The 14,330-nt window shown below is 53.2% G+C and overlaps 1 protein-coding gene across 1 annotated transcript in view; it reads left to right on the top strand.

The window, feature by feature from the left end:
• VWA5B1 (von Willebrand factor A domain containing 5B1) overlaps positions 1–13,277 on the top strand; it is a 59,578-nt gene extending 46,301 nt beyond the window's left edge. The window contains exons 16-21 of the mRNA XM_044452354.1: positions 698–835; positions 1,505–1,639; positions 2,487–2,561; positions 4,379–4,439; positions 7,583–7,706; positions 12,567–13,277. Of these exons, the coding sequence (XP_044308289.1) occupies positions 698–835; positions 1,505–1,639; positions 2,487–2,561; positions 4,379–4,439; positions 7,583–7,706; positions 12,567–13,277 (1,244 nt within the window). The remainder of the gene's footprint in view (positions 1–697; positions 836–1,504; positions 1,640–2,486; positions 2,562–4,378; positions 4,440–7,582; positions 7,707–12,566) is intronic.
• The last annotated feature ends 1,053 nt before the right edge of the window (positions 13,278–14,330 follow it).

The raw sequence follows: 14,330 nt of genomic DNA on the forward strand, positions 1-14,330 counted from the left end.
ACAATGTTGGTGGCAGGTATTCCTCAAAGGGCAGACCACTCCAGAATTGGAAGGCCATCTCTGAAAAGACCCTCCTTTTTGGTTTTTATCCATTCTATGGTGAACTTTTTTTCTTTGTCCACCGTTGAGAACTAATGTTTTTTGGAGTTCAGCAAAAATGTTTCAGAAAAACCTTTCTGGGGAAGATTTCTGAGATGTTTCCTTTTTGCACCCCATACAGCCAATTAGGTGCACTTTGTAGATTTTTCCCCCTCTGGGAATACTTCCAAACATCTTTGTGTATGGATGATAGCCAAGAATGCCACCCCAGCCATTTTGGAGGGTGTTGGGGGGCACTCTTTCCCCTGCCCCTGCTCTGTGCATGTGTGCTATATGAGTGCATGCCTCTTAAGAAAGGAAGAATGGGTAAATCTGGGTTTTTCTCCAGTTCCCATTTTCCAAATGCCAACTCATCCAACTAGATTATTTTTAACAAATAATAATAATAATCCCAAATTGTGTGCATTTTTGTGTACTTTTCTCCTCATCGCATTTTGGCACGCAACTGTGATCAGAGAATATTGCAAAATTGGGAGAAGCGTGGCTTTCACAAGATAACTGAGTTTCCGTTCGTGTCTTCTTCAAAAAGTGCAAAATTAGCTCCAGTTGCATTCAGAGGCCGACTGAGCGGGTGTCTCTCCCGTCTGTTCTCAAACAGGGTCTGGCCGACGGTACCACGTCAATGCCGTGCACACAAGCAAAGCCTGCAATGTGATCAGCAAATACACGGCCCTCCTGCCAGTAGACCTGAGCAAGAACACCTACTTGGCGACTATTGTTGAATACCCCAACGCAGGTAAAGACGCTCACCTGGGCTGGATGCCGCTGGATCACAGGATCCGGGCACTGTGTCCAAGCAAAAACCAGCTTCTGTGAATCAGAATCGTCTTTCTGAGATGCACTGTTGAAAGGGACTCCGGTCCACAAAGGCTTGCCCCATTCAGAAGATACGTTTCTGAGAAAATGTTGACATTTTTCTTCTACTCACCCTGGAGCACTTTGCTGAACCTTGGTATTCTGCACTAATTTTTTGCTTTTTGGCCATGCCTCAGCCCCAGCCACAATGCTCTAGAAAAAAGCTAGGTCCCTGGGACAGTTAAAAGGGAGCAGGTAAGTCCTGCTAGCTTTTTCAGGGCAGCAAAGAAAGACTGAAAAAAGGAGGAAGGGAGGGAGACAGAAGAGGAACTATGGTCCCTTCTACTGGAGAGCAATTGTTGGAAAATTTCTCCTCCTACTGGAGAAAGTGGGTGAAATTTTCTCTACCCACAAGTAGGATGGAGAACTTGGAGAGACCCTTCACACACAGCTCAAGTCAAAAGGCTCCAGTGACAACCATTTTGAAACTGGGAACACTAGGATCCCTTGTTCGTTGGTTCAGAAGACCGGTGTGCCCACCCCGCCAAGCTAAATGCCTCGTCGGTCCATCTGCCCCATCAGGTCAACCATTCTTGTTGTTTGTGTCAAGGTCCTCCACTGAAGCTTGGCAGCCAACGGAACTGGGGCTCAGAAAGCAGGAGGCATCGTGGGTCCCCTCCGGGCCAGGGCCGCTCCCCGTCAGCCTGCAACCCAGACAGAGCTGAGGACGGGCCCCACAACCCAAGTGAGTTAACAATGCTTCCCTAGCTGTTTGTTGCGGCTGCTGTGACATGCCTCAAATTGTCCTCCACCCACAATCCCCCCAGATTTTGGAATTTAGAACTCCCTCCTCTAAATATTTCTAAAGCCCAGCTATGTAGGAGAGACATTCCTTCTCGTTCTGGATGGGGAGGGAAAAAGGGAAGCCACATGAATGGTGAGAATTTCACAGGCAACTTCCCAGCCTGGGTCAAGACCCACAACAGCAGTCAAAGGAAATTGCAGCTGATTCAGGCACCCGGGACGTGCGCGCGCAGGGAGCCTGCACGGGGCTGGGAAGAAACTCGCTCACTCTCAGAAGAGTTGAGTCATGTGGACTTTGCAGGGGTCGTGTGCACACAAAGGGGGGCTTGTTGCACAGAACTCACAAAGAAAGGAACGAGGGAGAGAGCCGCTCAAAATAGATGAAAATCTGCACCAGAAAACTGTAGCAGCAACGAGGAAGCGAGGTCGGTAAAAACATTGGCTTGTCTTCACAAGCTGCCTGCCAAGGAACCAGATTTGCAGCCGTTGCCTTGCTTAACGAGGTGCCAAGCTGGATTAGCTGCCTGGGACACTTCTCTAGTTGTTTTCAGGTTGCTCTTTTAGCTGCAGCTGTTTCCCACACCAATCGCGGCAGCGCTTTGGTGCCATTAATGCCGACACCGGCAATTTCAATAGCACAAATGGAAGCCTGAGCTGCGTGCCGGCCCAGGAGCCCCGCACGAGGCCAAGAGTCGCAGCAGTTGCTGAACGACGCCATTTGCTCCCGTGCTGTGTGAGAGGACAGGAGGAGTATCCCGCTTATTTCTGCTTATTGCCCCCACCCCCAGATGCAGCAGAGAGCAGTCTCTCCCCGTGCAGCACACCGTCTTCCTCAGGATGGGATCGCTACACTTTTCCAGATGGTGAGGAATGTTTGGGGTGCATGCTTGGGTTTGCCTCAGCTCTGACCCAGTCAGGCCCTGCCCAGTTTAGCATCTTCTACGAGCTTGGTCTTAACGGGAGGGTTCATTCCCAGCCCATCTGTGTGAGGCCGCGTCCCGCAGGTAGTTCCAGGACGGAACGTGAAGCTGTGAAGGATCAGAGCAAGGCGCTCTCCATGCAGGTTCCCTGCCAGTTTCGGTCAGGTGCTTGGCCCAGGAAATCATTCCGACTGGCAGAAACACAACCATTCAAGTACCTCCGTCTTTATTTTAGCAAAGTGCCGTTGACTCGGTGGAATCCAGATGCCTGCCTGGATCTTGCAAAATCCTGCATATGCAAGTTCTTCTTGCTAGATGGCAACCTTTGCATTGCGATACAAACAAAATGATGTGATTCATTAAGATCCTGGATGGCACGGATCTGGGGGCACAGAAACCCCAGATAAGGGGCCTTACGGGACAGAAGTCTTCCCATTGACAAACCAAGGGCGGCCTAGGAGGAACCATGCCCAAAGGACCCCTCGGGTCTTTTGCACTCCTCTCCAGACTGAATCCCACAAAACACACTCTTGGTCCCCGTGTGGTCCGAGTGATAACGGCTGCTTCAGACTTTGCCCCCCTGTCCCCGAAATGGCAGGCTGTGATGCGCCAGGCAGCGCTTTCGGTAATGAGGGAATGCTTGCTCTGAGCTTGGACTGTGTGAATCAGCAAAACTCACACTCATCAGAGCTTTCAGATCCTCCTGTGCGGAGGATCTGGGATCCTCCACAATGGATCGCAATGTGTGTTTTTTCCTCACATGGAAATCCATACATATTCCTCTGTGCATTTCTCTAAATTTTGGGTGAACAGTTTTTGAAATGTATGCATGTTTCTCCCACTAACTTAAACATGCCTGCATGTGTTTCTTAAATGTATGCATACCTTCATGCACCCTTTTCCAATGTGAACATTTTTCCTACCCGTTTTTGTGCAGTCCAGTATGGATCCCAACGCACACTGAATGATACACAGCTGCTCCGAGATGGTGAATTGGCTAAGCTCATACATAATCCTGAACTTTACAAATGTTCAGTTATGAATACAATAAACAGCCCTTTGTACAGATTCAACCCTGTATTGCACAGTATGGAATATTCCCAAAGAAAATTCCCAGTCTGGCTCTCAGCTCCAGTTCTGTTTCTGGAAATTCTCACACCCTTTTCTTCTCGTGCTCTGCTGGACTTCAGGGTTAGATTTTTCTGAGTCCTGTTCCTAGACAGTGTGTAGGCCAAGGAACCGTGGTTTGCAGACCTGTCACACAGGACAACTGAAAACCTTTTAAAGAAGCTCTCGGGAGCTGCATTCCAGGAGTGGGGATGGCCAAAGGCACAAGTTCCAGGCCAGGAGTCCAAAAATACCCACTCACTTTATCTCAAGTCTCTTCCTAACAGTAATCAAGCTTTCGGAGAGTCGGTCAAAACTTTTCTCAATGGGGAGAAAACTGGGCAAGGCCCCGAAAGCCACCCAGTATTTGGTGCTTCAGGGAAAAGGAGGCGAGGGAACCCCAGAGAGCAGGAGGAGTCTGTGGCTCCCGTGTGGGTTTTAATCCTGAGTTCTGTAAGCGCTATCCATGGTGCTGCTTCTAGTATGCCCATGGAAGAGGTGCCCAGTCTCTTGGATACTGTCCTACGTCTGCTGGGACCAGCGCTGGGGGACACTTTCTGACTTAACATGCATGGGAGTCAGTGCTAAAAGACTCTGCCACGCCACGCCTTGCTCTCGTCACTCATTCAGGGTTCCCTTCTGTCTCTTCCCAGTACCACTGCGGAGTCCATCCGTTTCATCACAGAAATCCACTGAGAGCTTTTTTGGTGCCAGGTAAGGTCCCTCTTGGATGGAGCTGATTTCTCACGAAGGAGTCCCTCAAGGAACATCTGGCCGAGCTCACTGTCGGTCAAGCCCCACCTTTCCAGATGTTCTCTGGTCTTCTAGAGGTTCATTTTAAAAGCAAGCATGCTAAGAAGGAGATTTATAGCTTGAGAATGGAAAATCTTTCAAAGACCACCTCTTGGAAACGGTGTGTACTTTGCTCCACAACCCTTATGCATGTTTGATATATGTAATATATGCAATAATAAGAGCATGGCAGCGTGCCAAGAAAAGGGAAACAAGAGATTTCTGTACCTTGCAGTATTTCCTCCTCAGAATTCGTTGTTCCCTCAGAGTTGAGCAGCATCTGCCCAGTCACTGGGCAAATGGATTCTGATTGCTAGAAATCTGTTGGTTCTCGGTAGTCATGAAGAGGATTTGGCAACTGTTTAATTTTGAATGGGTAATTCAGCTCCATGAGATTCGAGAGGACTGATCATGGTGCAGGGAAAAGGGCCAGAATGGGGTTTTTGTGGTGGATCAAGGTGGCTGCCTAGACCCTATTGAGTGGGGAGGGGGTGTGTGGTTAAGGGGGTGGCACCCCTCCCTTTAAAAGTAAGCATTACGCGATTGTTGAGATGTTTGGCTTACTTACCCCCCCCCCCCCCCCCCCCCGGAAAAAGAAGAATTCTTTGCAGATCTTTCTCCAAATGTCCTCCACCATATTTTGTCCAGCAATGACGGTGCTTTCCCCTGACCCCTCATTGCCCCAGAGTGAAGCCAGATCTTGGTCTGGATTGGGGGCACTATGGAAGAGACACAATCTGCAGCCCAACACAGCCCAGAGGCCCACATGCTCCTCACTGCGTCCGGAAAGGCGCAAAGGGGCCAGTCTATGGCCAGGTCACTGCAGTCGCAGCCGTGGCTCGGTAGCGAACGCGCCCCTTCATCACGTGGCTGAGCCCGAGGACATCTGCGGCTGGAGCGCTCCCACCGGAGTCCCTTCGCGTCTGGAATTCCCCGGTGCAAGCAGTCTGGCCGCCAGCAATTCCCGGCTGGGCCCTTCACCAGCACAGCCCCCCGAGAGACCAGGCGGCTGGCGGAAGCAGCAGCTTCTGTTTACGCGTAAGCATCTCCATCAGCCACGGGGCCGGCAGGAGACACGCCTGGGGGTGTTGAACGGGATGTGGGGAAGCATCGCGCCACTCTCCGCTCTGTGCCGGGGAACGGCTGTCCCAGCCCCATCAGAGGAGCTTCCAGAAGGCATGTGACCCAGAAAGGGGAGGCTGCCCGTGAGTCATGGTCCTTGCTAGCAGGGCACCCTTGTGGGGACGGGCCGAGAAGGCTGGAGGGACTGGCGGGCCCCGGCCCTGCCTCTCCCCCTCGGCCGCTTCCCTCTACTCTTGCTCAAGCGCCCTCCCCTCACCTGGCTGCCTGCAGAGGGAACTCTCAGCCTCCTTCAGAGGCCACCAGGTGGGGCAGTGATCCTCGTTGCAAGAAGAGCGGTGCTTCCCATCGCTCCCCGTTTTCACCTGTGAAAGGTGGGTGGCTGTGCCGAGATCCAGACTCCTTACCTGAGACAATGGTTCATGTTTTGGAAAGGTGTGTGTGTATTTTGCTCCACTGATTAGAAAAGCCCCTAGGAAAGTGGAAATGGAAGGTAAGGGTTGGAAAGGACTTCGACGGCCATCTGGTCTGACCCTGCTAGTGCTGGATCGCCAGTGCAGGAGGAGGTTGCAGCATCCCTGACAGACGGCCACCTCCTCTGCTGTCATTCCTCCCACGTGGGAGAGCCTCCCCCTCCCCAGGGAGCCCATTCCCCCGTGGGGCAGCGCTTCCCGTCAGCACGGTTCTCTGATTGCTGGTGTCGTGGGCCTCCCCTCCCCTTCTTGCCCAAAGCGCCAAGACCACAGGCTGTCCTTCGCCACCCAGATCTTTACTGGCCCCTCACAGCTAACAAGACGTTGCTACTCCAGGAGCCCCTTAGCAAGCAGAAGGATGGCCTCTGCTCAAGCAAAGAGGGAGGGAGCGATGAGCTCAAACTGGGAAGTCCTCCCAGCCCTTCCCGTTCATGCCGGCTGCAGGCTCCACCCCTCAAGCGGCTCCCACTGGTGGGCAGCCAGCCAGCCAGCCAGCCCCACGCAAGCCCTCTCCCTGGGCCACTAGACTTTCCCAGCACCTCCTTGTGAGGCCAGGAACCCGGCAAAGCAATGGCCTCCCCTCTTCTCTGGGGTCCCGCCTGCCTCTCGCAAAGCAGCCCTGTTCTCATGGTCGGCCTGGGAACCTGCAGGCAGCAGCCATGATGGGACTTCAAAGGTCCCTTTGTGCCCCCCCGCCCCATTGCTCTTCCGCAGTGCCCTCCCCATCAGAACCTGATCGCACGGGCCCTGGGGGAGTCGGTGAAGAGCGCGCCCCTGTGCCACGCATGGCTGCTCTTATATTTCTCTCCCTTGGGTAATATTTGAAACCCTAAAGGGTCATCCCACGATGCCGATTGGTGGGAGATTTAGGAGAGATCCAAGGAGGGTCTTCTTGTTGTTGAACCATGGGATTCACTTCTGGAAGACGCCGTGACGGCCACCCGCTAGATGGCTTTGACACTGGGCAATGCGTACAGCAGAGGGCTCTCCTCAGCCACTGGCCCACACGACTCCATGCGAGGCCCCGTGTCAGAGCCAGCGTGTCTATGTGCACCAGTTGCTGGGGAACATGGGTGGGAGGGTACCGTCACACTCATGCCTTCCTTGGGAGCTTCTCACAAGCAGCTGCTTGGTACTGGGAGGGGCAATGTGCTGGACTGGGGGGCCCATGGCCTGATCCCACACGGGTTGCTCTCTCCATCCCAGCTGCGCCTCTCTGGGTGTGCTCCAGTTTGTCCGTGCCCTTCCTGAAAGGTTGCATCCAGAACGGGGTACCAAAAGTCTGCTCAGTTTTCAAATCTCTACAAATCCAAATTTTGAACCTCTGACAAACGACAAAAGGGGCCTGCTCTTTGCTCTCAAACTGAACTCCGAGGGAAGTGGCTCTTTTCTCGTATCAAAACGCCCTGTGCGTGTGCACGGATTTGGGAAGGAGAAATGTCACAGCAGCCCTGGAGGTCACCAGCCGCATGTCAATGTGTTCTTTTCCCCATCCCTGACCTGTTGGCCCAGGCTGACCTTTAACAAGACGAGACTGCTCACCCGAGCTGCCCGCGGCTTCATGAGCAAGGCGCCCATCAGGACCAGCGAGTCAAATCTGGATGGCGAGAACAAGAACGCCGACTACCTCCCACTTGTAAGTATCGGGGGTCCTCTGTGCCTGTGCCCAGCCTCCCTTATTAAGTGAGGCGGCCGCGCTTCTAGCTGGGGCATTTGGGGCAGGGAGAGGTGCCCCGGGCCAGCCAGTGCTGCCTGCTCATCCTACTCCCTGGGAGGGGCGTGAGGGCCCAGCCAGAAGAAGGAAAAGGCTGTGTCTTTTTTCCTTTTATTTTATTAACACATACTAATATGTAAAAAAGAATATAGAACAGAGCAAACTAAAATGAACGCAGTGAGCAGTGTTGCTAAGGGAATTTTGCACAAATGCAACCTATCCGTTCCATCCCCTGACTATCTTCCACGCACGATGAGAATTTAACAGAAAAGGAAACATTCATCTATGCAACAACAGGTCTTCCGATCACTTCAAGTCCTCTACTGCTTTTCTTTTTCTTTTCCTTTTCCAAACTCCCCTCGACTCCCATTAGTCAGACTGAGCATGATAAAATTTCCATTTGTCATTGAATTCTTCTGACGATCTTCTGGTTACGTCGTCAGCTAACTTTGCCACCGCAGCATATTCGGCTAGTCTGTTTCTCCGTTCTTCAGCCACGGCGGGCTCTGAGGATTTGGAGAAGGCCGTGCCTTTCCCTCTCCTTCTCCCACACAGGGCATGTGTCCACTGCCACGACGGACTGAATAGCGGCAGGCGAAGGCGCACCCAACCTGGCCTGACCACCTGGCAGGAGCCGCTTGAGAGCCCCTTCCCTTTTGGAGGGAGCACGGCCGTGCACCCCGGGCTGGGCCGAGGGAGATGGTGCTTTGAAGCCTGTTCTGCAGGCGCTGGCCAGTCTCCAGAGGGAGAATGAGGAAGTGGAGGCGGAAGGGTGCAAGACGGGACCAGGGGCAGTGGCCCATTCCGACAAACTGTTCTGCGCATGCTCAGAGATGCGTTCGGGGCGTTCGTGTGGTTCAGCCAATTGCAAGAAAACGTCTGTGGCTTTGATCGTGTGTGGGAGGAGCCCGGCACCTGGCAGCTTGGACCTGGTCTTGTATTCCCCTTCAGGAACTCTCCTTACGAGCATGCCTGGCCCCCACCCTCCTTGCTGTGCCAGTCCTCTAGTTGGGCCACCCTCCTCTGCTGAGGACCCTTCATGGGGTCAAGAGCTGGGGCCACCCTGCCTGTGTCCCTGCTCCAAGCCCCCTCCCACCAACCCATCTTGGCCGTTCTCAGAGACTGCCTGCCACCTGGGGAGCCTGGCCTTGAGATAAGTGCCTCTGATTCTCTCACCTCAGAGTCTTGGGATGGCCCACATCCCCCCCCCCCCACGCCTCTTCCTCTTCCTCTTCCTCCGGAGACCAGCCAGCAGCCCTGCAGAATGAGCTCCCAAGGCAGCCCCCTCCCTCCCTCCCACACACATTTACCACGTTTGAGGCACGGGCTAATGAATGCAGCGCTGCCTCCGCTGTGCTGGAAACATGAGTTCGTGGCGCACATGATACAACCGCAGGCGAAAGCGCTGCCAAGGAGTTGCGCACTGGGATTTGTTGCCGTTGTTATCCGTTAGCTCCGTGCAAGTGCGAACGAGCGAGCGGAGTCTTTTATCAAGAAAAGGAGGAAAAAGACAGCTGCTTCTCCCCGCCCCGTGAGAAAAAAAGAATGGAGAAGGGACAGAGGAAATGCAAGGGGAGGCTGCCAAGCCTTGGACCTCCCATCTCTTGAGTGGGGCAGACAAGAGGACCTGGAGCCCTCCACGCCTCCCAAAGAGAAGGAATCACAGCCCCTTCCCATGGAAGTCAGTGGGATTCACTTGCGTGAGGCCACAGAAAATAACGTGATTCACTTCCGGACACGCATTGTTTCTTCGGGCAAGAGGACAAAGGAGAAGGCTTGGAAAGGCACTTCAGAAGCTGCTTATCCAAAGGACTGGGATTGGGAGCAGGGCCCGCACCGCATTTCCTCTGCAGGTTACCGGGCAAGTTGCGGGGGGGGTGGGGGGCAGGAAAGTTATCAAAGGCTGACTGGCTTGTCTTTGAAAGAACCCCAGTAGATCCTGCAGCATCTTTGCCCACTCCCAGCACAAGGAATCCCCCCCCCCCCCCCCGCAGAACGGTCCCGCGGTTTAGCACATGCTGAAATATATGCTGTGCGAAGGAACCGTAGCTAACAGAGAAACTAAAAATCAGTGCAGACCTTCTTCTCTCAACTTTTCCACTAGCTGCTTCGTAAGTGACCAGCTAAGCAATTGGATGGCTGGCTGGCAGGTTGGTTGGTTTCTGGTCCCTGTGTTGATTTTACTTCCTCAAACCCTGGAAAGACCTCGTTGTTGTTGTTGTTAGTCGCGAAGTCGTGTCCAACTCATCGCGACCCCATGGACAACACTCCTCCAGGCCCTCCTGTCCTCCACCATCTCCCGGAGTCCACCTCATCCTCTGCCGTCCCCTTCTTTTGCCATCTATTGTTCCCAGCATCAGGCTCTTCTCCAGGGAGTCCTTCCTTCTCATTAGGTGGCCAAAGTATTTGAGTTTCATCTTCAGGATCTGGCCTTCTAAAGAGCAGCCAGGGTTGATCTCCTCTAGGACTGACCGGTTTGATCGCCTTGCAGTCCAGGGGACTCGCAGGAGTCTCCTCCAGCACCACAATTCAAAGGCCTCAATCCTTTGGCGCTCAGCCTTCCTTATGGTCACAACCACAGGGTTGCAACTGGGAAAACCATAGCCTTGACGATACGCACTTTTGTTGGCAGGGTGATGTTTCTGCTTTTTAGTATGCTGTCTGGATTTACCACAGCTTTCTTCCCCAGGAGCAAGCATCTTTTAATTTCTTGGCTGCAGTCCCCGTCTTGAAGCCCAGGAAAATAAAATCTGTCACTGCCTCCATTTCTTCCCTTTCTGTTTGCCAGGAAGTGAGAGGACCAGATGCCATGATCTTAGTTTTCTTAACGTTGAGTTTCAAGCCAACTTTTGTGCTCTCCTCCTTCACCTCATACTGAGTTGTAAAAATTGGGAAAATTGGGAATTAGACCTGAGCTACAACCCAGACAACCAGCCAGCCAACTCCGGTCTGCACAGCAATTTTATCAAAGGCTATGTTTCTGTTCCTTTTGGTCTGTTTTCATCCTTTCCTATCTAGTACACAGGAAATAGAAGGAAAAATCAACTCCTATGATTCTGAGTGCTGTATAATGAGTACTTTAGGATACAATCCTATGCCTGTTTAGGCAGGAAAAGTTTCACAACTCCCAGAATTCCCAGCTAGCCTTGTGAGAAGGTGTAGGACTTTTTCTGTCTAAATATGCAGAGGGTTGCACCTTTAATAGAGCCAAGAGCAATTTAGGCTAGATTATCTTGTAAGATCACTTTACATTATCTTCTTATTTCACCCACTGGCAATCAACATCCAGCCTTGCTCTACTCCTCATAATAACAGCAGAGCAATACATTCTCACAGCTTACTGCAGGTGGAGAAACATATTTCTTTATTGCTGGCTGGGTAGAGAACACACCGAACCTGAGACTGAAAGTCCAAGGGGTGAGGCCGAGCCCAAAAAATCGCTAGTTCTGCAGGGACGTGTGGCTAAGCAGGCTGAGGTTTTTTTTTTTTCCTGGAATCACTTACATAATTATAGGGTGACGGTGAACAATGTACCTTCGGCCAGGCAACGTCTGGAGTAGGCAGATTCTGAGAATGCTTCCAGATGAGGAAATTGCTCCTTAAATCAAGCTGCCATTCTTTAAAAGGAAACCATTACTGGATATCAAAGGAAAAAGAGAAATCCCCCCCTCAAAATCTGGGGAAGGGGCAAAGCACGACATCGGGAAGATGCCCCCTTTCTCACAGACAGGCTCTTCAGTCAGGAGACCCTTTCTTCATGTTGTCCAAATTCTTCTCATTGGATTTCTTCCCTTATTTCAGAGCTCTTTCCATGACTCTGTGCGAGGCTGCAAATTCTCTTCATGCGGAGCTTTACCAAGCCACAGGAAGACTTGCATGCATTTGACAAAACACATTGGGCACATTCCAGCAGGATATGGCATATGAATGGCTGGAGCGTGGCTCCTTTTCTGTGACGCAGCCAAGCGTGGACCTGGGTGCCCAAGTCCAAATGTCCGTCCAGGCTGTGACATGGTGCCAGCGGCAGGAGACGGGCCCCGCATCGCCACCTGTTCCCCTCATCGTTAAACTTTTCGGAGTTAGAGGGCAGCTTAGAATAGTAGGGTTGGGAGGGGCCGTGAAGGCCCTCAGGTCCAGCCCCGCGCTGCTGCAGGACGCCACGCTGCCTCATCCCACTCAGGCGGCTGTCACGGTTACAGCTGCAGCTTTTCTCATTTTACTGTAGGGGTTCACGCACCCTTTTCTGCCACAACATGGTGCCCATTCCTAAAGAAATACACTTACAGAGGCAAACTCATTTCCTGCAGTCATTTAGTGAGCTTAAAACGCAACACTGCACATGAGCAGAGTATTCCTTGCTGGCAAACAGTTTCCTTCCTTCCTTCCTTCCTTCCTTCCTTCCTTCCTTCCTTCCTTCCTTCCTTCCTTCCTTCCTTCCTTTGCTCTAACACATCAGGAAAGTAGAACCAGGTGCAAAGCACAGAATGGCGGGGAGGAGGGAAGAGCTGTGCTTCCGAGGTTCTTCCCCACTGCTGGAATTAAGGAGTGCTGCTGAAGCAGGGGTGCCGCACACACACGTTCTGGCTGGGGCTCAAGCGGCCTCGCGGCACCGCTGCGTTGGATGTGGAAATCCCTCGCAGCATTCATCTGGCCGTGGGGAAGCCCTCTGGGGCCCCGTTTCGCCCTGTTTTGCAGCCAAACAGGGACTGCACTCCCGTCTTGCCCGGCTTCCCTGCGATCTGCAGCTCCAGAGAAAACGCTGGCCACCTGTTCCCTCCTCAGGTGGCTCTCCAGCTGGCGTGCGGCTCCTTCCTTCTGAACCAGGCTTTCAGCGAGGCCATCAACATCCCCCTGGAGAAGCTCAAGCGGACGTCGCCTTTCGCCTGCCATCGGATGGCCCTCAGCCCCTCGGCCAGCGCCTGGAAGGCAGGCCTCTCGGGAGAAGCCAAGAACTCCAGGGCACGTCAACCCCCAGGAGAAAACGCAAGCGCCTTGGCCAGCCACGAGGTGGGCGGTGTGGTGGGAGAGACCCGCCACTTCCCTGGCAGCACGGCGGAAAGCCACCCGCAAGCCCCGACGGCCAAGAACAAGCCTTCTCCTCCAGCGATCACCATCCAGCGCTTCTCCTCCCCGGAGAACGCGCTGTCGCCTCAGGAATCCCAGGCCGACAGTGGAAGGGGATCCGAGTCCGACAGCTCGGAACTGCAGTCTTGGCTGGCCGACGTCAGCCTCCAGCGGCAGACCGAGCCGGAGGGGACGCTCTGGGCCACGGCCGTGGCCCTGGCCTGGCTTGAGCACAGCTCGGCCTCCTACTTCATCGAGTGGGAGCTGGTGGCGGCCAAGGCCAGCCTGTGGCTGAGCGAGCAAGAGTTCCCCGAAGGCCGAAGCCTGCCCGTGCTGAAGGCGGCGGCTCAGCAGCTCTTCGTCCTGCTCAGGCACTGGGACGAAAACCTGGAGTTCAACCTGCTCTGCTACAACCCGGGCAATGTGTAGGAGGAGGAGGGACCTGGGGAGGAAACGTGATGCGAGAGGCCGGGACGTTAGGGAACGGGGCCACCTGCCGGTTCTCACTGAGCCCAGCTTGTAATGTCCCCATTGCTGCCACAATCCCCCCTGTAGGTCGGGTTAAGGCCTTCCAGAAAATGGACAGGGCTCCTTTCAAAGGCCACATCTATCTCATGGGCTCGCCCCTCAGCCTAGAAACACCCCTACGTTTTCCGAAGGGGCCGTTCCTCAGGTCCAAACATGCGGGGATACCATGGCATCCATTCCTCTCGCGTTCTGAGTGTGCAAAGGGGCTGGCAGGGATCTCCTGCCCCGGTTTCGTGATGCTGGCAAAGGTTGTTCTTGTTCCCATGTATGGAAAGGAATACTGGAAGCTGCCTTCAGAGAACCTGCCCTTCTGGGGCTCACCTACAGACAGGGGAATCCTGCTTACCTGAGCTTGCTGCCTCACCTGACCAGGCTGAGCTTGTCTCACAGACTTTTGTCTGTAAGAAGAAATGGGATTTGTGTCCTTTCCAAGGCACCGACAGAATTTTTGCAAGCCTGTGCTTGGAATGCACGTGACTTCAAGGTGCCTGGAGCTGCTTGCACAAATAATTGGGGAGGGGGGGGAGTGCTGTTTTGTGCAGAAAAGCAACCGTTTTCCCCCAAAACTACCCAAAAGAACCCTCACAGTTTGGAGCTATTTGTGCAAACCTTGCCAAATCATGCAAGCCGGGGTGCTGTTTTGAGCAAAGCCACTTTCGTGGAGTGCGCACCAAACGGCACTCCCAAGCACATGGTTTTCTCATCTTGTTTGCAAAAAAATTCTGTTGGCAGCTTTGAAAGGAGGAGACAAACTGAGCTCTGTGTTACAGACAGAATTCTTCGAGCAGAATTCCTCCACTCATCCGACAGTGAGTCAGTGCAGGCTCATGGCTAGGAAATGGGAACGGTGGGGAGCAGATCGTGGGTTTGTTTGTTTGTTTTATTTCTAAAAAGCTTTTCTAACCCATCCACTACTAGTGTCTTGGGACAGCTTACAAAAAATGGGTAGAACAA

Source organism: Varanus komodoensis, unplaced genomic scaffold (genome assembly GCF_004798865.1).
Source record: "Varanus komodoensis strain SLA01 unplaced genomic scaffold, ASM479886v1 scaffold71, whole genome shotgun sequence".
NCBI lineage: Eukaryota > Metazoa > Chordata > Lepidosauria > Squamata > Varanidae > Varanus > Varanus komodoensis.